The sequence below is a fragment of the Poecilia mexicana genome, unplaced genomic scaffold, assembly GCF_051168715.1.
Source record: "Poecilia mexicana isolate PSO_F unplaced genomic scaffold, ASM5116871v1 scaffold_17, whole genome shotgun sequence".
Classification (NCBI taxonomy): domain Eukaryota; kingdom Metazoa; phylum Chordata; class Actinopteri; order Cyprinodontiformes; family Poeciliidae; genus Poecilia; species Poecilia mexicana.
In genome coordinates, this window is record NW_028263386.1 from 17348945 (window position 1) to 17373304 (window position 24360).

At 40.6% G+C, this 24360-nt stretch overlaps 1 protein-coding gene across 2 annotated transcripts; it reads left to right on the forward strand.

The window, feature by feature from the left end:
* Positions 1-1241: 1241 nt before the first annotated feature.
* yeats2 (YEATS domain containing 2) lies at positions 1242-23764 on the forward strand. Of its 2 annotated transcripts, none has more exons than XM_014984796.2 (30): positions 1242-1430; positions 1851-1956; positions 2043-2140; positions 2274-2366; positions 2861-3094; positions 3198-3316; positions 4521-4682; positions 5827-5938; positions 6298-6342; positions 6685-6859; positions 7093-7335; positions 8478-8648; positions 9459-9544; positions 10184-10378; positions 10484-10712; positions 11352-11519; positions 11794-11921; positions 12840-12986; positions 13328-13513; positions 15279-15642; positions 15732-15866; positions 16119-16256; positions 16873-17023; positions 18269-18345; positions 18489-18568; positions 19815-20019; positions 20506-20741; positions 20838-20912; positions 21816-21889; positions 22236-23764. In XM_014984796.2, exons 2-30 carry the CDS (start codon positions 1857-1859, stop codon positions 22342-22344), a joined length of 4335 nt encoding a protein of 1444 aa, XP_014840282.2. In that variant the 5' UTR covers positions 1242-1430; positions 1851-1856; the 3' UTR covers positions 22345-23764. The 2 variants fall into 2 exon arrangements, with proteins under 2 accessions (XP_014840282.2, XP_014840283.2); XM_014984797.2 differs by having other exon boundaries at positions 11352-11510.
* The last annotated feature ends 596 nt before the right edge of the window (positions 23765-24360 follow it).

The following is a 24360-nucleotide window of genomic DNA, read 5'->3' on the forward strand; positions in this document are numbered from 1 at the left end:
GTTGCCGTTTCAAAAGACATAAAACTACATTGTAACAGGAAAAAAAAATCACATAAAAATACAAGAGAAGGTCAAACGGAAAAGGCTTAAAAAGCAGAAATGTAACTTTTCTTCCACGTAAACTGAAAACCTTTCCGCATTTCTCCTGGAGAATCGCATTTCTAAGTGACCCGCAATGTTTTTGAATACCAGTGTGTGATCAATAAGATAACATCATTGCAAAGCTGAAGAAGAAGGAAGAAAGATAACAATAAGGCTCGTGGAAATGATGTTATCCTGATGATCTTAAGTATGATCTTCAGAAATATGCCATCATGATGTGGGCTCTGCAACATTGTTAACATCTGACGGGTCATTAACCAGCTTAAAAGATTAGTGAGTGGCATTGCTCAAGGTCAGGAGAGTCTGTCTTGCTATTTTAGCAGGAAACGAGCTTTTAAGTTCCTGTGGAAATGTCTTTCATTTTACAGAAAGCATTTTGCATGAAGTCATCTCTCAAAGATGACTTGTGACACATTGTAAAAAGGACTTATGGCTTTTGAAAAAAGAAAACAAAACTAAATGGAATATTGCTTTTAAAAACTCTACTATGGTTTCAACTTTTCCACAGCTTTATCCCTGATTTGTCTGCTCTGTTTCTTGATCTGCATGATGCTAATGATCTCTAGTCACAGAATATCTGTTTTAAATTGAGATTAAATTATGCAAGGGTGTACTCTGTTTTTTAACAACGTGACTTGACTTGACTAGAAAGCTATTGGTTGAACTGGATTTTATTTTATTCAGAGTACATGGGACTGAAAACAAGGCGGCTTGACTTTTAGGTAGAAGATGTAGAAAATATGTGATTTGTCATGCTGTTTGCATATTCTAAGCTCAGGAAAACGTCAAGGAACTTTTTTTGGCAATTATGTCATTCTCCTATGATTTCTAAAGAATAGATAAGCCACTGAAATATTTACAGAGAGATTCAGTGACAACAGGGAAAAAATACGTTTTTTGTTGCACAGCTTATCTGAAAACAGTTTCTGGTTTCAGTAACCGCATCTAATTATCATTCCTGTCAAAAAAGAATGACGTCCTACTTCCACTTTTATTTCTGATTACCTGTTTTGCTGGTTGGAAGTTGTAATACAAGTAACATTTTTGATGATGAGGTACTCCCTTTTTCCAGTGAATCACATTACATTATGTACGAGGTTTTTTTTTTAATTCAGTTCTTCAGGACTAGAGAAAATTCATTTGTAGAACAGCGGCCCCCAGTGGCTTCTTTGGTGAATAGCGAGGCTAACTGTACACTACTCAGTTAGCATACATATGCAGCTCGAGATTTAGCAAATAGCAAGACACGAGTACTGGATGAATACAGCAAGGATGTGCTCGCTTTGAGTTAAAACAAGCATTGTTACTGCACTGCACAGACATCTCCAGTAAGTTTGCTTTTCATGTGGTCGGACTCGGTGGCTACAAACATGTGCCAATGTTAGCTAAATTAGCAAATAAGGTTAGCGCTCCTTAACGTGACTGTCAAGTCGGCTGCAGGAATAGCAGGCACAGTTGTGTTTATTTTTATTGGGTACAATACAATAGCATTTCATGTATGTGCTTATTACACCCACTCGTGACGTTAGTTAATTCACTAAGAGTTTAAAACCTTTAGCCCTGTGTAGTAAACGCCTCTCAAGGTAGTTCGTGCTACAGAGTTAGCTTCAATCATTTACTGTAACTGATTGAACTTCTCTGCTTAGCCGCTAATGCGATGCTAACAACAATCATAGGTACCGAAACAGCACAGAAAAGACTAGCCACCGTTAGCCTAATCTGCTTTTCATCCTGTTTTGTCTTTGTAGGTAAACATGTCAGGAATTAAAAGGAAAATAGAAGGCAACGACCCAGACTATGATGACATTTCACTGGTTCAAAGTAATAAGAGAAATAAAACGGCTGAACATAATGGTAAGTTAATAATATGAAGTACTACTTCGATTTGCATGTTTCTGGATTAAAACATAAAAAGAAAAAATATAATTTTTTTTTCTCAGCTCGAGAAGCGACTGTACAGAGAATTGAAAACATCATTAGGGAGCAGTTTTCTTTGGAAATGAAGAACAAAGAGCATGAAATAGATGTGATAAGTCAGGTATGTGATTCTGAATTATATAAAAAATACTTCTATCTGTAATCCATTTATTTATTTTCCGCTGTTAAGGGACAATATGCAGAAATTGTTTAGAATTTGCAGCAGACTGTGCTAATGCAACTTTTATTTGCAGCGCCTAAATGAAGCCAGGAGGATGATGGACAAGCTACGGGCATGCATAGTGGCAAATTACTTTGCCAGTTCTGGAATAACAAAGCCTCCAGAGGTATTTTCTAATAGTTTTTGAACAAATAGCTTTTATAGGTCAAAGAGGGAGAAAAAAAAAGTTCTGGGTCAGTTACAGACATGTAATCACGTTCTTGATTCATTTTTGTACCTATATACTTAAACTTATGCATATTTCAGAAGATTTGGTTACTGCTCTGATCTCCATTTTTGGGAAGTTCATTCTTAATATCTGAGATAATAATGTCTCACCTAATCAAATTAACTATCGGATATGTCTTGTTGATAGATGATATACATATATATAGTGCTGGAGCCTCTTCTATGTGTAGTAAACCTTGAGTAGATGATGGAAAAATTACCATCATAGCATTTAAAAAACATTTACTGGTGGATATAATTGGCACAGGATCAGCAATAAATGCTTAAAAAGTTAACTATGAAACGACCAAAACTGCACAGATGCTAAACAGCGAAGTGGGAAAATAATTTAGCATTGCAAAAGTTGATCATATCGTCTCTGCATTTTTCTAGCACACCTTGAAAAGTGACCCTGCAGTGTTGAACCATCCGGCCATCCGTCGGTTCCTGGAGTCTCCGTCCCGTTCCTCGTCCCCTCTCAACCAGGGCTCGGAAACGCAATCCCTGGCCCATTCAGAGTGTGAATCTCTCTCACAGCAAGGAGACGGGACTGAGAGGAACGGGGAGGGAACGTGGAGAGAGGACGGCGGCAAGCAGGAGCGCAGACCTGGACGAAACACGGGCAAAGTCAGTTCCACTTGATGAAATGTTAGGGTCTGTGATCTTTCCATAGCTTCTCAATCTCCTAATTGCTTTAATTTTTATTTATTTATTTATTTATTTTTCTTAGGACACATTTGGTGTGCCTTCACCCATGGACGTAGAGCAGAGGGTGACCTACCACACTACTGGAGATGAGGCCTCCAGACTCTACGTTAAGAAGACCATTGTTGTCGGAAACGTATCCAAGTATGCAACAAAACTGAACTCAAGCTTGCTTTAGATTGTCATCTGTCTTAGTATGTTGAAAATTAGGCCCACTCTTTTACTAACTGTGTTTTTTGTTGTTGTTTTATTTACTTTATAGTCACAGAAACACAAAAATCCACCAACTCTTACTTGAAAGAGTAAGAGTTGCTGTCAAGTAACTCTTATGTTACTTGACAAAATATTCAACAAAATATTATCCAGAAAAATATAATGAAATTGAATACTTTTTTTTTTTTTTTGTTCATGTGGCAGACATGTTTAACTCACATGTTTCAGATCAGCAATAATTTACAGATTCCTTTTCTTCAAATATCAGTTTACTTTGTTCCATTAAAATATCTTTCCTTAGTTCATGTTTGTGGTAAACAAATAATATCATCAAAGTTAAATTTTGTATTTTCGAAGAAAAAAATAACATTTAGTAGTTTAAACTGGATTGTTTTGGTCTATGTGACAAAATGAACACCACTGGCATAAATAACATATATGCTTCAGCTATGTCTATTTTATACTATCATTTTAAAATGAGCATTTCAGACCTTTTCACACGTTTACCGGGGGGCGCTAATGGGTATGGAGAGCTTCTCGTGTGTAACCTCTAAGTCCAAAACAAACAAGAACAAGATGAACTTCTCAAGCAGTCGGTGGTTGTGATCTGAACCACACAGACAAACTGATCTTGTGCAACACTTTATTCCCAAGAGTTGGAGCCGCAATTTGATTTTACGACAAGCCCAGTCTTGATAAAGGTTGAGAACACGTTTTGTCTTATTTATCTACCCTTTGGGCCTGATGTGACCCACAAAACGTACAGTTTCTGGTGGATTCTTTATGCGCCGTGAGATGGAAGTTGTCATGATCCCACAAAGCTCAGTCTTACTTTTATGTAGCTTAAGCTAACCGTGTTGGGGGCTGCGTTTCTTCTCTGTTTTGTGTGTGTTGGGCTCACGTATATTATGTCCACACCGTTGAACATTTTGTTCCCCATCAGCCCTTAAGTTAAAGTTAAACATTTATTTCCCCTTATCTTTTGTTCTAGAGATTTTAAAGAAAGGAAAACAGTCTTTTGCAGCTATCCCTTCTGTCTTCCTTGCACACGTTTCAGTTTTTTCAGGGAATATATTAAACAACCAAACAATTACTGATCTCTCTTTTTTTTTTGTACTCTTTTTTTTGCTTTTAGGTACATCCCCCCAGATAAGCGGGAAGAGAACGACCAGTCGACCCACAAGTGGATGGTGTACGTCAGAGGCTCGAGGAGAGAGCCGAGCATCGACCACTTTGTGAAGAAAGTCTGGTTCTTTTTGCACCCCAGCTACAAACCCAACGACCTGGTGGAAGTCAGGTTCGTTCCTGTGTGAATCTTAGGAATCAGCAGTGCATGTAAACACTCCTCAGTTCTGAACATGTCATGAGAGACAGACAGAGCTCCTCCTCCTCCTCCTCTTCTCATAGAAATCGGCTCTTGGTTGCCGTTTCATGTGGTCACCTGAGGCATCAAAAGAAGCCAGACAGACGGGGACAAACTTGTTTCAGGAAGCGTGCTCCCTACACACCGCCATGTTGCCCATGGACACGATAGTCGATTTGAACGTTTTTTTTGTTGTTGCTCTGAGAAAAAAAAAAAAAAAAGTTTGTGGGGGGAAGGAGGTTTGCTCCACCTCCTTGTCAGCAGGAAAACAATTCTGGAAAAGACTTGCGTAATAAGAGGCAGTATTTATTAGTCCACACGTGATTCTGGGTTTTTAGGTTAACCTCTTAGTGGGACAGCAGTTTGGTGACTCTGCAGTAAACAGAAATCTCAGAAAACACTTTAACAAATAGCGCCCCCTTGTGCATCTGTAATAAAGCAGCACCCTATGCACTCATGTCTGTGTAAAATACTGTTTGTTTTGAGATGATACCTAATCCCTGGTGACCATAGAATTGAGAAGCAGCATATTTAACATGTAGAGTCCTTCAAATTTGGATTCATCTTGGAAAATAATGCAGCTTTCTGGCTTTTGCAGTTTGGATTTAAGATCTTAAATAGTCGTCTTCCACAGATACTATCATCATTCATCACTCCTCCTACTGAGCCGTGGCCTCCAGGCTGTTTGAGCTGACGAAGCTCTTCTGGTGCTGCAGCAGCAGCAGCTTCTAAGCTCCCCCTGACTGACTGGAGCGTTCATGCTCCGTGAACCCTAAGCATGCGCGATGCCCTCTGCTGACTCTCAAACAGCCTCAGTCTTGTTAAGGTTGATGCATAAAAGTAAAGTTTCAACTAGTAGGCTGTACTTGAGCAGAAATCCAAAATAAACTAACATTTGCATGCCTTTTTATTTTCACACCTCAGAGAAGAGTTTAACATCTCCAGGTTGTTGATTGTTAGAGAGATTAATAACTGGAGCCAAGCCAGAAGGCATTGTGGGTTGGGGGGGGGGGAAACCTGCTGCAGATTTGTATTCGGGTGGCGTTTAATTGGGGCTTTTCGATGTGCCTGTTCACAGCGAGCCTCCCTTTCATTTAACGCGGCGCGGATGGGGGGAGTTTCCTGTGAGGATCCAGATCCACTTCAAAGACTCTCGCAACAAACGCATCGACATCATCCACCAGTTAAAGGTCAGACCATAGACCACATTTCCATTAAGGTCACTTATTTCTTCGGACAGCATCTCGGTATTCTTTAATACCCTTTTTGTTTTTTATTAACATTTATTTAGTTTTTTCCTTAGGCGATTTGAAGCCCTCATGTACTTGACTTTACTTCAGTTAATACCACTTAATTATACGGTATTCAGAAGAAGACAAAAATAAAAGTATAAAATCATATTTGCTCACATCCTTTCTAATCTACATGAACCGGTTTTTGTACTGTTTACTGACATTAACTGTATTTAATGTGTTTATCTGAGTGTGTTGGTGCTGCTCTGTTGCAGTTACAGATTTCCTGTTCAATCGTGTAACTTGTGTTTCTGCAGCTGGACAGAACATACACAGGCCTGCAGACACTGGGAGCAGAAACTGTAAGTTATAGACGTTTCCTTTTTTTTCTTTTCCTTGCCATGACAACAAGGAAGAGGCAGGAAATTTAACCATATTTGATTTTAAACCTGTTGACGATCTGGAGAGTCAGAGTAGTCACAGTACTGCCTAGAATACCCACCGATGCATCATTATATAATGTGTTTTGTAAACATGTACAGAATCACAAGAACAAATGCCAGGTTGTATGAAAAAAAAAACACAAATGGTTTTCCCAAATGCTGTAGATTTTTACGATCAAAATCAAAATGTTACCATCATAACTCTGTAGGTTCTGTATCACCTTTCTGTCCACTTTTAAAAAGCAGCTCTATTTGTTTCAGGTGGTCGATGTGGAACTTCATAGAGATTCTCTCGGGGAAGACTGCATCCCTAAGCGCTCCTCATCGTCCAACAAAGCGTCTCTAAAAGCAGCCAGCCCCATGTCGACGCCCGCCCTGGCCCAGACGTACGGACACCCCAGCTCTCCTGTCTCACATGAGTTTGGTGCAGAAAAAGGTACTACCAAGAAAACTACCAGCTACAAAACAGAGGAATTTTAGCAGAAATGCAGAATAACTGGTTTCACTACTCGCTGATTTATATAGGGATAATTTTGTTGGCATAATCTTTAATTTACATTGCATTTTTAGTCACAGTTTGGATGAAATGATTGCAGAGCGTTTCGTCCGTTTTGCCCATGTCATTTCTTTGACAACGAGTTAAGCATCAAGGGATTCTTCTGTCTGCAGGTTTATTAAAAGCGGAGATGGCGAAGCCTGCGAGCGGCCATAATCCAGGCCTTGCTGCTGGTGAACGCACTCCAACAAGACCCAGACCTGGTGACAGGGTCACTCTCGGTTCCCCGGGCAACTCTGCCTTCCAGCCAATCACAGCAAGCTGTAAAATAGTTCCCCAGGGACAGGCGCCCAGTCCCGCGGAGTCTCCGGGGAAATTGTTCCAACCAATCACCATGAGCTGCAAAATAGTCTCAGGTAAGTGCTTCCTCTCAGTTAGGATGATGAATCACATTCTTTCAAAACAGCTCCATGTCTTACTGAGGCATTTTGTGAAATGTCATTGAAATAGTAACACACTGAAGTGCACAACACCTCTCTTCAGTGAACCACAGGCGCCTCAATATCGGTATTATTGTCTTTCCCTGTTATTTACTTGAACTGTTGAGGAGGACTGTTCACTAAGATAAGTTAGATAAGCCTTTTCTTTTGTGTTGTGTTAGAAATGGTTCAAATTAAAGTTTGTGACCTACTTGTAATAGAAAGCATCAGTCCACTGAGATTTCTGTGGCCAGTTTCCATTTTTGAGAAGTTTTATGCTGACACTGATCTTAGATGATTTTGACTTCTCTTTAAGAACAATAAATTGCATTAAAATCTTTTCATTGTATACGCTTTGAATCAGCTGATAGTTTAAAATAAGAAAATTATTTTTTCCTGTTTGTGACAGACCAGGGATGTGCAAAAAAAACTATAAAACATCTTGATACCTTTGTACGATGACCTTTAAACTCCTGTTTTTTGTTGTTGTTTTCAAAATATAGAAGTACAGCACATGACAGACATGTTCAGTTTTTTCTTGTTTAATCCACTCAGAATAACTTAAAATCTGAGAGACGAGTTAACTTGCTAAATTTTTCTTTCAGTCATTATAGAAAGCGTTTTTGTGACTGATGTTATGCACATTAGGAGAAGATGTGATGTCACACCATGCATGTGACATCATGCACGGTGTTGCACATAAATGTAATTGAAAGGATTTTACTATTTCAAAACACCTGATCACAGAGTTGATGTCTTAAACTGTTTTTTTAGCACAGTTAGCAAAACAGCAGACTCACTGCTGTCGAGTGTTGAAATTTCATGTTCGACCACAAATACAGCCTAACTCTTCCAAACAGAGAAACTTTGCTTTCTTACATTTGGCTTCCTGTTATATGCTATTGTGAATTCACAGCCAAGAATAGAACATATTTTTGTCTCTGGATTCAAAAAATGTGTGATGAAAGTTTTCAACCTAAAATGGTTTCTACACCATTCTAAAATGGTTTAGAATCGTATTCTTCCTGCTTCCTTTTGTTTCTGCCTTCCTCTGAGCTGGTTTGCTTCAACACCTCCAGGTTCACCCATCTCCACTCCCAGCCATTCACCGTTGCCCCGGACACCCACGACCTCCACCCCAGTCCACAGCAAGCAGAGCGCCTCCGCTGTCCTCAACAACCCGTACATTATCGTCGATAAGCCCGGCCAGGTGATCAGCATGGCGTCGTCATCTGCATCTGCCTCTGCAGGTACATCTCCAGCTTCACGCCTGCGTGCTGCTCAGAATCAGAAGCAAACCTGGAATGAAATTGAAAAGCAGCGTCTTAGATGCACATGAATGTAGAAAATGCAACAACAAGTGCAGCTGGAAGCAGGAAATGAACGATACTTTCTTTCCCTTTCTCTAAGCTTTTCATCGACGTCTCTCTTCACAGCCCTAATGTTACATGCTCCGATCCAGCAGGATAGTTTGTGGATAAGTGGTTACCATAGCGACTGATGTGTTTCATGGCTCGATTAGGTTGGATGACGCACGGTGCTCACATCAGGTTTTTCCACATAAATGTTGATTGCTCTTGACTGGAGGATGAAATCCTCGGCACCAGGGGAAACGAGTGCGCACTCGCTGAGCACCCAGAGGCTCTCACATGGTCACGGCAACTGAAACCGCTTGCGCATCAAAAATCCTCAGCTTACATCACAACGTAGAGTTCTTTCACCTACATTGTTTTTCCACACATACACACACACACACTCAGCCGCTCCTACACTTAATTTTTAAGTGCTCAGCTCAGGCAGATTTGGTAAATGGATTGGAATCCTGTTGAGCAATCTCTCATCCCAGTGGAGGAGTCAGATGTGGGCTGATTCACCAAACCAGCTGAAATTGCTTTTTTTATTTAGTTTTTTTTTTTTTTTTCTTTTTTCACATTCGCTAGGTATTTGATATGATGCGATATGATATAACATCATATATCATAGGCTAATAAGAACTAGAGTAGTCCTCTCCTCTCTGTTCATTCTATGCCATGACGCTCTGGGTTTACGTTTCTACACAGGAAGCCCCTCGGCCAAGCAGGCTCAAGGCGCCCGCTCTCCAGCGCCTAAAGTTCACACTGGCACTTTCCTCTCGTCGGGGGTCAAGGTGAGTTTGTGTCAGTAAATCATTTTGAGCTGAAACGCCACACAGTTTGTCACTTTTCGTCATCGGTGTCATTAACAAAGCAGTGTGGTATTAATAGAAGCCCAGGGTGTTCAGCAGATGCGAGTGTCTTGGCACCTATTTAAATAGGACATGTTTCTGGTGGGGAGGGGGAGGGGCTGCACATTTCAGTGGTACAAGAAGGATCTCTGTTGGATGCTATGAAAATACCTCGCTACTCACGTTCTCATTACCCCGACCTTCCTTTGTAGAGGTTATTTTTATTGGTTTTAATGTGTTTTCGCTCATTTCAGAGTTCCAGCATCTGCTGTTTATTAAACACAGCAGCTAATGGCAACATATGGAAATTGTAAAAGCATCTATGTTATGAATAAATGATGAGGCCCCCCTCACAGAAACATTACTTTAGGCATAAAAGCGCTTCCTAATTCTCAGCAGTCTGCTAAAAACCACGAGAGCATCGTCGTTCCCAGTCAGAAGGCATATTTATCATTTATATGATATTTCTCCAGCTCCAGATATTGTTTACAATGGATTTCCTGATGGGTTTTAATATTTTGCCTCCTGTGGTTTATAGGCAGCGTGTCCTCTTACGGTCCCTCTCTATGTGTCTCCTTGCAGGTTATTATCAAGCAGGAGCCCGGGGAAGTTTCAACACAGCAACAGCAGATGGTTTCCACAGTAACCAGCCAGCAGCAACCTGCTGCTGCTGCTGCTGCTGCAGCCCACCAGTTTGTCGCAGTCAAAGGAGGTCACATGATCTCAATGTCGAGTCAGAAACGGACCGGAGAGGCCACAGGGTCCACAACTAGCAAGGTCACAGTCACTTCAACTCTTTGAGTTTCACCAGTAATTCATGAGAATAATGATCTACCAGTGAACGATTCATCAAGCTAATCTGATGCTTCTTGTTGTTTAAAGATGTTGGGCATTCCTGTGAGCTCAACGCTTCAGTCTTCGGTGAAACAGGTCGCCATCAGCAGCGGACAGATTCTGGTTGCAAAGGGCAGCCCGTCCGTCTCCAAGGTGATGGCCGGGAAGCAGGTTTTGGCTCAGGGCGTCGCCAAAGCCATCGTCAGTGGAACTGGGAGCATCACTGCCCAGCAAGGTGGCGCCAAGGCTGCCGGTGGTTCAGGCGGCAAGAGCGGAGGTCAGAGTTCACACATATACAAGCTCCATGTTTTAACAGGCATAATTTTGAACATCTAATCATCGCTGCCATCTTAAAGCGAAGAAAGAAGCTTTTACAAAGTTGATATTTTCAGCTTTTATTGTACAGATTAGCTTGATTAGCACTGGTAAATGGAATCAGATGTCTCTGTGTATTTGAAGACCCTTATCTCATCTCTACTTTGTTTTAATACGTTCCAGATTCCTGTTTAAGCTGAAGTTCATTACTCTAAATGATCAGTAAACAGAATGTTTTTTTTTTCTAGAATTTTCTAAAGGCTGTTGTTATTCCTCAGACTTTTTAAAGGTCTTATTGAGACAGAGAACAGCTAACTTTGAGTCTCCTTCACCGTTTCCAAATCAAAGAGTGTATATATGGTGTGTTAACAGCCTGGGAAAGGACAGGATTTTTGAGTTTCTGATCAACCTGCTGATTCCAGTCTTCAACCGATTTTTCTGTGCATTTCTAATTATAATCACTACCAAAACACATTGCACAATGAGGCTATTGTCCATTACAATAATATGTAAAATTGCCTCTTTATATATAAACATATATAAAGACAATGTATGAGTTGGGCAAGTAAAAAATGTCTTCTTTCTGTAATTTTTTTTGTAGTTATGGCCACTCTTCAGCTGCCAGCGAACAATTTAGCCAACCTGGCTAATTTGCCGCCAGGTACCAAACTCTACCTAACCACCAACAGTAAGAACCCGTCGGGGAAGGGGAAGCTGCTTCTCATTCCACAAGGAGCCATCCTCAGAGCCTCCGGTGCAAGTAAGACGAGTTACGTCATTGGTTTGTATTCTTAAAGTGAAGATATCCCTCAAAACAAAATGTGTTTAAAAGTTCATCCCTTGCTTTCAAAAACTTCAAGGCAAACCTGAGTTGTTTCCTAATGAGTATCGCTGAAAGGAACCCAGAGTAATTTATTGCTGCCTGTCCTCCGCATTTCTACTCATCTTAATAAAGCACTATATTTAATACTGCACATGTGTAAGAAAAAGACTGTTTATCATCTGATTCAAAGCTGATGTGAATGTGCCTCTCTGCTATGTAGGTCACCAGTCCCAGAGCGGCCCGTCAGCAGGTGCAAGCAGCTCTCAGAACTCCTCATCCTCCTCATCTTCAGGCAGTCTGCCTTCAAACCTCTCCTACACGTCTTACATTTTGAAACAAACCCCACAGGTGGGTAAACAGTTCTTTTTTTCTTTTTTTTTTCTCTGCAAAACAATCGATGCAAACCCGTCACCTCTAGTCTATATTTGTGTTTTTCTGGTGAATGTCGAACAGGGTCAGCATCGTTGCCGTTTTATTTTACTGTGAGAACCAAACAGCAGTGAGGTTTCCAGTTTGATTATTCCGGAGGGAACATCTTCCTTGTGCGTCTGTGATTTAATTGGATCTATTAAACAGATGGTTCTTCATCATTGCCAGTTTTGCTCATTAGATCATAAGCATTTATTTGCAGAAATTTTTTTATGTATATGAAACTGGAGAAAGTTGCACTAAAATTTTGGTGTCTACTTCATTGCACTACAGTTGCAAAACAGTGATTTTATTTTATTTTATTGTCGCCTCAGTTTCTCTCTGATTTTAGTAGTCGGGACCAAACTTGCTCTTAATTAGAAGCTGTGTCTGTTTGTCAACTTTATAAGATTATATAACGACCATCTGCTGAGATTTCACTGAGGACTTCACCAACAGCATTCGCTTTGCACATAAAGTCACAACTTAAACTTATTCACAGAATTGTGAATAATTAAAGACATAGAGCTTAATTTAGTAAAGACTTAAATTATGGTCTGACGCTAAGGTCAATGGATTTTTGCTAATACCATAAATAAAAATGTAGTAGTTAATATAATGAAACCCTGTTTTATACCGATTGTAACGACTTAACAGATGTTTGGACGACACGTCATTATTTTTTTTTGCATATTTTAAAGGCTGTACGAGCTGAAGTTTATGTTTATTACATTTATTGCATTGATCCAGAGAACTCTTACTGTTAAACGCTAATATTAATCCTCTAAACTACAACTTACCATATAGTCATTTGCACAGTGTGACCGGGTCTCTGTTGCATCACTTTGTTGTTGTTAGGGTACATTCCTGGTCGGTCAGCCATCACAGGGATCAGGGAAGCAGGGCAGTTCCAGTTCAGCAGGTCATTCAGGATCATCTACAGCCACTTCCACCCAGCAGGCTATCCGGGTGACTGCTGGACAGAAGGCGGCCATCTTGGCTCAGGTGGGGGAGAAAACCTGCCTAGATTTCTGGGCAGTACTTGAACTAATAGTGTGTGATTCTGATTCGTCTTGTTTGTGGTTGTTTGGTGTTTTTTAACAACAAACACCATCATGTAAAAAGGTCTTATACTTTGTGCTTTATGATGAATTTCAAAATGCTTTTTGCAATTGATTCTCACCTACATTCGACTGTTGAAGTTTGCACTTTGTATTTTGAATTTCAGGAATGTGTTTGATTTATTTTGCTCCTTAGCCTTGGTGACACCTCACCTCCTTTGCTTACAGTTTATTCTCGATTGTAATAATAAGCATGTCTGATGTTTTTTTCGCCATGACGGGCAGGTTGTTGGCAGCTCGCAGGGAGCACAGCTGAAGCTGTCCGACGGCTCTGTGAAGACTGTAACAGCAGCTGGAGCGGGTCACATGTCCAAGCCTGGTACCACCACACTGAGGATGACGGGGGGAGTCATCACAGCTGCTTCCTCCGCTCCTATTAGTGCAGCAGGGGCAGCAGCAAGTCAACAGCAGGCATGTTTTACACTCTTTTGGGAGCATCACTGCGGTTTTTAAACAAAACTGCAGGAACTGTTTAAAGTTGACTTTAGATATTTATCATCTCCTATTTATTTTTTGCTAGCTTAACCAGATTTGAAGAGAAATTCAATTAGTGGAAATTCAACAATGTTACATGTTTTTTTTTTTTTTGTAAGCATATTAATGTTTAAAAAAAAGCAGTTTTATCTTTTAAAATAGGTGATGACATGCATGGTAAAAATGCAAATAATGTTTTTTGATCAGTTCAAAAGGAATATATGAGAAACAGAATGATCACTTGTTGCAAACACGTGATGCGTTTATCAGAAAAGAGCAGACATGACTGAAGAGGACGTTGAAGAGGCTTTAACCTTGCTCGTGGTTTGGATTGGAGCTAGACCTCAGTAACTCAAATAATGACAGTTTGGTTTGCACAATATTAGAATAACCTTGCTTAATATTACAATGACAATATCAGTTGCAACATATGCCTGTGTTTTCCCTTCCTCACCTTCTCACCTGTGCCCCCAGTACTCTGTGACATTTAGCATTTTGGGCAATGTCGTTTGTGTTCAGTGTGACAATCTGCTGCTCTGAATCTGTCCAACTGGCTAAATATTACATTAGCATGTAAAACTCAAGTTGAAATACATTAGCCAACAGTAATTGCACTCCAAACAGTCCTTTCCAATATGCATATTGCACACAGTCATGATAATGCTCAGCCATAAAAAAAAACACACACAAACAAGTCAAACACAGCATAACCCCCTTTGTGAGACCAAATGTCTCTTCTTCTTTTTTTTTTCTTCTTTGAGAAGTCAATAATCAGCCTGGCACTCGCAATCATTAGCTGACTAAAGTAAAAATGTCTAGCCACAGGAACTGTCCATCACACTTTTAAACACTGTTGTGTTTATATTCCTCCTTAACTACCCACCTGATTCCATCAAAACTCCAGCTTGCGCCCCCATTTCAGGTGACTCATACCAGCAGATTGTTATAGAAAATATACCCAAAGCGAGACTCTTGGTACCTGCCTGACACTTACAGACACAACAGAGCATCTGCAGGGGTGGAAATACTAAACTTACTGAAAAGAGTGCAGTGACTGGTTTTTAACTATTTTGGCAAAATATTTTAAGATTGAGAGTAAATATCTTGATAGGCTTACACGGTGAATAACTGGTCTAATTAGATTTTAGCCTAAATGTTGTAGCTTTGCATAAAGGATAATTTAGACATAGATCTCCACTGTTTATCACTGAACATACAGCAGAACAAGTTTATGCTTGCAGATCTTTTCCATGCACAACCTGCCATCTTGGTGACAGTATCTTGCTCACATGGTTGAGTCTGTATAATTATAACTTCCTCCATTCAGTTTAGCTCCACTTCATTTTATGTTCTCTGTGGAGACAGCCATCTTTTTGCCATTTATCATGATTTATATTCATCCTTTACGAGGTTGGTACGGTAGCTGTATTGTCTTTGCACTGCATTTGGTGTTAAAATTGAGATTTATTGTACATCTTGCTTTTTGTTCTGAGGTATACAAATTTTATTTCTTGTTCAGTTTATGTATGAAGTATACCTTGAATTACACAGTTGCTCATGCATGAAGGAAGTCCATTAACTATCCTGACCTCTTCGGCTTTATCAATGAAAGAGAGAAAAAAATGATTCTGCATGTGCACTGTGGCACATTTAGTTAAAAAAAGAAAGCTTTAATTATCTAAAATTAGTTTTTGGTCAGCAGGCCACTGATGGCGGGAAGCCTGCCTCTCAGCCCCACTCACTTCTGGTGTCAGCCAACCAAGCAGCGGTCATCAGTGCAGCCAAGAGCTCCAGCGCAGCCGGAGGCGGCGGCCTGTCCAAGGCAGCGGTTGCCTCTTTGGTCAAAGGAGCTGCCACTGTGACGAAGAGCGCCGCGAGTTCCAGCGGGGCGGTCGTGACGCTTGCTAAAGGGGTCACAAATATGCCCGTCATCAGCATGTCCAAAGGAGCAGGAGCAGGCGCCGTGGTGGGTGTGCCCAAAAACAGCGGCACGCCGTTAGTTTCTGCATCGTCGTTAGTCGGCGGGGTGGCAACTGGAGGAGGAAAGACGAGTGCTGCACTGTCAGGTTGTTAGAAAAATACGTTGATGTGTTGGTCTGAAGATGGTCAGAGCTGCAAAAGTGACTTTGCATATAAAATGCATTCTTTCTGGCAGGTATGCTGAAGATTCACTCTGCAGGCTCCAGCTCCCAGCAGACAGTCTTAACAATCCCTGCTAACCAGCTGAAGCAGCTGGGAGTTGGCTCTGGGTCTGCTGGGCTGCAAACCATATTCATGCCTGTTGGTAAAGGTAAGGTGAAAAAAAATAGATATTAAAGGAGAAACATATAAGACTCTTATTGTTTATTTTTTTTGTATTATATCCTTTACAAGTGAACAGACTGAGCAGTTTTTAATATATAATTTATTGAAGTCAGGAACTCAGTTGTATCATGTTTGTTTTTCAGTGCAAGATCTATATTATAATTTTTCATCAAATTTTTATGCATGCCATGTTTATCCAATGAGCCCCTGATCCGAAGTGTGTTTTCTCTGTGTGTAGTGGTGTCTAAAGGCCCAGTCTCCAACACACCCTCCTCCTCCTCCTCTTCGTTGACACCCCATGGAGCTGCTGCAGCGGGAGCCGCCCCAAACGCCGCCAGCCAGATGCCCTCCTCCCTCGTCCCGCCTCTGGCACAAGGTGAAGACGGGTCCATCCTCAGTCCACCCACGATTCATCACTTTCTACCCATCTCCATTTTATGTTTCATTAATCAGGATGATAAAAAATAGTGATAAACAAAACATTGTTTCTACAGAATCTTAAAATCTCATAAAATTCACTTTCAATTTTCAGACCCAGAGAAGTCTGAAATAATTCCAGATTTCCCACACAAGATCTTACTTTACCTCTGATTTATAATTTGTATATTTATTCATTGCATCAATTACTTAAAAAATAATATGGTATTCATTTGTTATTGCACTGGCTTAGAAGTGGAGGCGTTATTATGTTTTAACAATCTACAAAGCCTTTAATGCACAGCAGTAAAACAGTGCTGAAAAATATAAAATAAAGCTGAACATTCAGTCTTCCTTCAAACCCCAATTACAGTTTATTTAAAAAAAGCTAAATGTTATTTGCAAGCAGCTACTTTGTCTAGAAAAGAAATTCTATTTAACAAGATACATCAAACTTATACAAATCTCTTTAATTTTGAACCCAAATTTGTTTTTTTTTTAAGCTACTTTTAACTTCATAGAATGTGTGACCTTTGACCCATGTGTCTCTCTGCTCTCGCTCTTTGTTGCCACAGTGAAAACGGAACCAAGCGCTGGTCCCGCCATCACAGCCGGTCCGTCGACGCCGGTCTCTACGCCGGCTCCACCCGTGGCCCATGTCCCTTCTGCAGTTACTGCTGTTAAGCAGGAGCAAGGCGCAGACACCTCTGCACACGATCTGATCAAGTAAGGACAAACGGATTCACTGGAACAGCTCCGTTTCTTAAAAAAATAAACACATTCTTCTCTGTGGAGCACTGAGACTAGAAGCAGGGCTTTAGGATGCCTTCATTCCTCAGCCTCCTCCACTCACTCACTCTGCCTGCAGCTTATTCTGACTCAGTTACCATCCAGCTGGATGTATGCAGGCTTCAAAACTGCCTGGTTCATCTGTCAGATTTATCTGACCGTTTTGGTCGAGGGGCTGCTTATTATTCTCTGCAGATTATGGCGTGGCTTTTTGCCTAAAGCTCTCTGACATTCATTTGAGAGTGTGTTTTTTTTTTTTTAAAGAACAGATGAAAAATCAAATCTTCACAATAGGGGGCCAAATCATGAACTATGAAATTCAAGCTAAGTTTTATAGCCAATTATAACAACCTGCGAGATTTTCTCTGCTCGTAAAAACACAACAGTCTTGGAGCAGGAGGGGGTTCTATGTTTGTGCTGCAGGCTGCAACAAAGTCTTGACAAACATTCATCTAGTAAATTTAAATATGTGAATTTTGCCAATTATAGCTTGGGGAGGGCGATGCACAAATCAAAATGTGCTGGGAGCATCGGTTGACACTGATTTGTTCATTTTTTATAAAGGAGGATTTTATTTCTGTCTGTTGTCTTGAGTGGTGGTGAGATTTCACAGTGAAATTATTGCCACCACCTTAAATAGAAGACAATTTTGCAAATATAGAATTTATTTTTTTCTATTGATACACAATATCTCATCTTCTAGAGATATCTGTTTCATATTGCCCTAATTATTGAAAAAAAAAGCATTCTCTGATGGTGAGAGAGTTGTGTAGAAATTACTACAGTGAAAAAAAAAACATCAAAATTTGTATGATAACTAGTAATACTACTTACCACTATAATAATATCATCCTCTGTACATTAGCTTGAATACTTTTTGGAAGTTTTCAGCAGATTTTTACAAAATCGTTGTTACTGTGACAAATGCTTCCAAAATGCTAAGCTGAATCCACACTGGAAATTACACAACTGTGATTTTTAAAGATACAGAAGCACAAGCTGGTGATAAAGGAGCTGTGAAATACGGGTGCACTAAAAGTTGCACCTAAGTGAAAAAGTTAGGTGAGCCGTTGCAACCACAGCAAAAAGGAGTTTTGGAGCCATGGCCAGAAGTCATACATTTATTAAAAATAATCAAGACTGAATGCATTAAGTAACCAGAGCAACGGCTTTTCCCCTCAGCACCGAGCACATAGAAACAATGATGCAGCTGCTGACTGCTGTAGTGAAGAAGTTCCCTCTGATTGTACCAGATAAAAGTAAGTAGTAGTTTGACTTTTCGTGTGACATTTCCATGACACGGCTTACATAAAAACTATTTGAATTTTTTTTCACCTGTGCTTTTTTTTTTTTTTTTTTACTAAACACTAAACTCAAGTTGAACTTGTGTTTCTCCGTTTAGCCGAAGACTCCCATCCATTTTGTGCCTCTTCGGTAGAACAGTATTACTCCTGGAATATTGGCAAGCGCAGAGCATCAGAGGTAACTAATATTCAGGTTTATTCATGCCCATGCCTTTAACTAATTATGAAGTCATTTCACAGTCGGGTTTCTTGTAAACACTAAGAGGCCTATTTTAATGAATGCATTCAACTACTTTAATTGTCTAATTTCTTTGTTCTTTTTTTACGTGATCAGGCTTTTTACTCATAAAACATTTAGATCGAGCTCACTTAGAGAGACGTAACGTCTCTGTTAACTTTCATTTTCCAGTTTTTAAGTTAAGACGAGCCACGTCTGCAGCGTTGTCTGTGTAATCTGTCTCCAGGCTGCTTCGTGTCTTGGTGAGCTCTCTGCTTGCCTCGTGTTTTTCTGTCAGGTCAGATATGCTTCTTTGCCTGGTCATCTTGTCCCTTTGTAACGGCTTCATCAAAAACTTACACAGGCTATCTTGTCTTTGCAACACGCTCTACTTGACATCTGTTGGACAAACCCAGACACGGATATTCAAAACTTGCTCCAGATTTAGGGAGCTTAAAGTTGATGAAACCGTGTTAACAGAATGTACTTGCTCTTTTACGATTTTGCGCTTGTCTTTTATAATAATGCATTTTATCCTCATGATGAACACACAATTACAGTTAAAAGCACGGCAGAAATCTGCAAATAAAAGCACCACACGTTTAACAGCCAACACAACATAAAGTACATAATGCATTGAACTTTACAAGCAACTTAAAAAGAAGTGTTTTCAAAATGACTTTGACTCAACCAAGAGCTCCACAGCTCTTAGCAAGCAGGTCAGCAGATGAAACGATGGGAGTACAAAAGGAGCGATGGTGTGCAGAAGATCAAGGAGATTAAAAGTAGAAGAGAGATTTGAAAGTGAGCAGAAGAATCACGGCATCGATACTGGGAGCCAGTGAAGTAGTCGGATGACTGCACTATTTGCACACAATGAAAGGAGTTCTGAGGCTGCCCCGATTTTTGAAGTTTTCATAGAGTTCTTGGAGTTTTCTGATGGAGCTTGTGATCTGACGTGTCTCACTTGTTACAATTTTAAACCAAGCATTTGAAGAGCAAATGACACCAACAGATTTTTAGGGGAAAACAATTTGATTGAGAAGCACAAGTAGGGTAAACAGCCCAGAAATGACAGCAGTCAGTGGTCTGTGGACCGCAGCAGCTTGATTTGCTAACGTCTTCAGAAGTAAAACATCAAAGCCAGAAGTTAGTCTTTTCAACACAGTTTATCTGTAATGAATATAATTTGCATGCGTCTCTGCAGCTTCAACGAGCCGTCGCGGTGAAGCGGGTCGTGCAGGACGTGCTGGACCGCTCGCCCCGCCTACAGGCCCTCACACCGCCCAAGACCAAAGAGGTCGTGCAGTGGTGCCGGCAGAGGGGTTACACTCCACCTGACCCAGAACCCCAGCACAGGAATGACGACGAGTCCATCGAGGACATCCTCACGCAGATCGATAACGAACCCGGTAGGCTTCTGCCTCTGCTTGCGGATATTTTGCTCGGACATCTTTTGTAGAAAGATCTTCTGGTTCTGGTTTAGTGATTTCATTCCACTGCTTTCAGTGGGTGACTGTTTCCTGTGCAGTGTTGACTGTGTGGGTGTATTTCTTCTGCAGTTAACACTTGATACAGTGATATGTTTGCTGGTTTGTTTTGTATGAAGGCGGTCAGTGTGAGTCGTCTTCTTTTTTTTTTTTATCTGTGATTCTATTGATGAGGAGATCTCACTTATTCCATCTTTTGTCTCTAAAGGGTGAGAAACGAAGCTGCTTAGCTCAGTGAGTCACATGCCTGGCCAGACAGCATGATAATCAGCCTTTTGTTATTTTTGTCTCTCTTTTGTGCTGTGAATGAGTGGGATATTTCAATTATCCTCATTGCTGAACTTCTTGGAAAAAAAAACAAAAAAAAAAAACACAATCCATTCCCTAAACGTTCATATATTTCCACAGAGTGCCCTTCGACCCTCAGCAGCTACGACGAGCTGCTGCTGCGGCTGGAGCAGATGCAAGCCTTGCTGAAGACCGAACCCGAAGAGGAAGACGATGAAATCGTCGACATCGTCACGGTGACTCCTCCCTGCCAGAAGCTGAAGGTCAAAGAGGAGGAGCAGGAAACTGACGTGGAGCCCAAGTTTTTCCTCGGCCCCTGCACATCCTCCCAGTTCGTCAGCGAAACGGCCCAGCAGGTTTGGAGCGGCACAGGAAGTTTTACGAAGCTCACCAGTTATGTTTGCTTTTTTGTTTTTTTGGGAAGCCTCGTAATCTCTAATTGTCTCCTCCAGATTGGAGTACTGTTTCAACCAGTGGAAGTGGAGAAGAGCTTGTTTGCTCCAGTAATCGAAGCAATGATTTTGAAGGTCAGTAAGGCTCTGAAGGAAAGCAAGTCATTCGACACTCACTGGTATCATCTAAGCAGTTTTAACCGTGCAGTGTGTGTGAATGAAAACGTCATATTTAGCGGTACACCGCTAAATATGACGTGATGAGCTTCAGATATTGTTTTGCTGCTTGAACCACTTTAGGTCCCAACATGAAACCAGCTTTCTTCTTCGTAGTTTTCTGCTAATGAACATAACTCAAGGTTCTTTTAATTGGGACAAGTATTTCAGGTCCCGAAGGAGCAAAACGACTCAAGAACATCACACTGTATCACCAGCATGTTTGGCGTCAGTATGATGGTCTTTTCTGCAGCACTGCGTTAACTTTACATTGTCTTGTCTTGGGGGATCATCGAGATCATATTTTTACAGTTGTGAGCCCCACAGCTTAAAGAATGACTTTGTAAATGTTGTCAGACAGGAAGTGACTTTTTGTCATCTACTTGTGCCTTTCTCTACATTAGACTCAATGTGTTGCTTTTTGAGATCTTTCAGCCTACTTCCTGTTGTTGGACAGGTTCAGTTTGAGTGGTTTCTCGACTCTACCGCTCTGGCAGTAATCAGGCTTGGTGTACAGAAGGAACTCCCACCGTCTTCCCTATTATGTTGGAAATCACTATTTAAAAAGTTATTTTTTGAATTAACTCTGATTATTTTTGAGATAAGATTTAGCTAGTGGATTTGAAACATTTAAGTGCAAGAGTGAAATATTTTTTTCCACCGCTGAATATATACTTTGAGTGTTTTTCTTTATACTTTGATGGACAGTTAGATTCTTTATATCTAATTATGACTGTGTGTGTGTGTGTGTGTGTGTGTGTGTGTGTGTGTGTGTGTGTGTGTGTGTGTGTGTGTGTGTGTGTGTGTGTGTGTGTGTCTCAGGCTACGGAGCAGTTTGCCAGCGACATCCTGAGAGAAGCTCTGGCAGGGGCCCACGCTAAATCTCCTCCAAACAGGTCGGCTTTTTTCTGTGACTGCTTCGTAATGCTCCACTTCTAAATGTATTTATTACTTCTAGAGCTTATCTGGGTCGTCAGTTTGCTCCAATTATATGTTTGTTTTAAAATAGCAAGATGACTAAGTCATAAGAAGGAATTTGTTGTTTTTAATTTACGAAGTTGGTGCAGACAAACAAGTCATTATAGACACGGCTATTGTCAGATTTTGTTTATGCTACAGTTGAATTAAATAATCTGTACTAGTTTCCCTAAATATCACCTAAAAATGAGGTGATATATCAACTAGTTTTTCATCGTTTTGAGTTTCACATAAAATCCTCACATGAAGCCGTTTGGGTTTCAGGCCGCCGAGGGAGATCACCGCCATGAACATCCACCAAGCAGTCAGTAGCATCCCCACCTGTGACTTCCTCACTAACGCACACATGGGCTACCTGACAAAGGACAACTGAGGACAGACACGACTGGACTTTGGCTGTTAAGCAGACGGTGCTTGGACGGGACAGTCGGAACCACGAGCCGTTGTTGTGAATATCGGCGTCCAAATGCAGTCCCGTTGCCTGAGGAGACGCAGGCAACAGCTGAAGCTCTGAGTTTCTGGACTAAATGACAAGAAGGGGCTCAGCTTGCTCCTCAGTGCCTGGTGCTCAGCTGCAGAGTAACTAATGTCTTTAATACTTTGTATTGTCACCTTTTATTTCTGTTTGGAAAGAAGCCACATCATGCTGCTTGTGTTATTTAATTTAGCCTCGCTGTTGCGCTCTCTCGTACCTCACCAAATTATTTCAGTAATGAAGTGTTGGCGCCGAGGAGGGGGTCGTCATGAGGGAAATAAACCCTGTGTGAATTATGGAACTACTCGTTGGGTTTGATGCGCTTTTTCAGCTGCGGCTCACCGCGGTTCAGGAGCTCCGGCGAGGGCCTGCGTGTTCCCTTTGTACGTACTTTCAATCTGAGCGGTTCTCCCAAAGGCGTTGGCTGCTATGGCAACCAGCGATCGTCATAATCATCAGAGATTTGCCGTATCTTTTTTAATGCATTTCAGTGTTACCCCAACCAGCACAAGTAATTATGAGCATTGCAGCAACAAAATACAGGAATTCACTGTTTGCTAAGGATTTTAACGTGTACTGGAAGCCTGTCATGTCTGACCTTTGACACTAAGTGAATGATTGTCATCGTGACTTGATGGTAATTCACACATAAGGTTTTGTGACCTGTTTTTAAGTGTTCTGTTTAACATCCGTTGTCATATCCATCATGGTGTGTATGGCGCACACCAGTCAGCCACAAAAGTAAAAACTACTAACAGGTGGCATAACTATTATGGGTCACCCAATTAACCTACAATTCTTCCTTTTATTTTGACGTTTGGTTGCTAAGCAGAGGTGACGATAAAGTAATGTGGAATTAGGCACACCTCGTCAATCAGGACCTAAAATAATTAGTCTAATAGTTTCCATGTCCTGGCTGACTGGTGTGCATAACCAGTCAGTCAATTATAAGTTCCTAAAGTGTTTTTTTGTTTGTTTGTTTTTTTCTCTAGCATCAACATTTTAATATTTAAACCCCAACGGTGGTGTGTGTGTGTGTGTGTGTGTGTGTGTGTGTGTGTTGTCCTGGTGTAAATGAAATTAATGGTGAGTACTGTTATGTGATTGTCATTTTATACAAATAGGCGTGTTTTACTGAGCTTTTGTATGACTGGATAAGCAGATGTCGTTATGACTCGATTGGTTATAATGCTTGTTTAACCAAATGGAATTAGTGTGCAAGATACCTGAACACTGTAATGTATTTTTTTTCTTTGCAAACCAAAAATATGATCAATATTCTTATAATAAACTAAGTAAAAATATTTCTTGAAATCTAGATTTGTGTGAGGTGTTTTGGTTTGTGTGTCTTGTGATGAGCTGTAAGGATCTTACTGAATAAAGCAAGGGTGACTTGCAGCTCAAGTAAGAAGCTAATATATGCAGTCCTTATCAAAATTATTTTGAGAAGATTATTCTGAAAATAATTTGGGGGAGTTTTAGAAATGCTCTTTCTCCAGTGCGGGATGACGACGTAACAATCAGCTCAAATGAACAAGAATTAAATCGTAAAATGCTCCACAATGAGGTGTCTTCAAATACAGTGAGAGCCGCTCTGCTGTGTGTGTAGACCACATAAATCAAATCACTGTTACGGTACTCCTTACAAAGAAGTGGCTCTGATATAACGGTTGCCCAGGCAACCAGTGGAATACCTAGTGTCTCATACTTTTTTTTTTTTTTTTTTTTTTTTGGCTGCTTTTCAGGTGAAATCTTTAAATGTGATCACAAGACTTACCAACTACTGCTGGCTGAGGAGAAGAAATGCTACAAATACATTCACAAACAGCCTCAACACCCGTCATGCTGTTTTTGTCCAGTTGTGGCAAGGGTTTCTTTTACGTTTTGTAAAGAGTTATTACTAAGCTTGCTATT

Coding starts and splice junctions, on each gene's coding strand:
- yeats2 (XM_014984796.2), top strand. CDS start 1,857: ATGTCAGGAATTAAAAGGAAAATAGAAGGCAACGACCCAGACTATGAT. Junction 10,713..11,351: donor TTCAGGCGGCAAGAGCGGAG/GTCAGAGTTCAC, acceptor TTTTTTTTGTAG/TTATGGCCACTCTTCAGCTG. Junction 15,867..16,118: donor ATTCATGCCTGTTGGTAAAG/GTAAGGTGAAAA, acceptor CTCTGTGTGTAG/TGGTGTCTAAAGGCCCAGTC.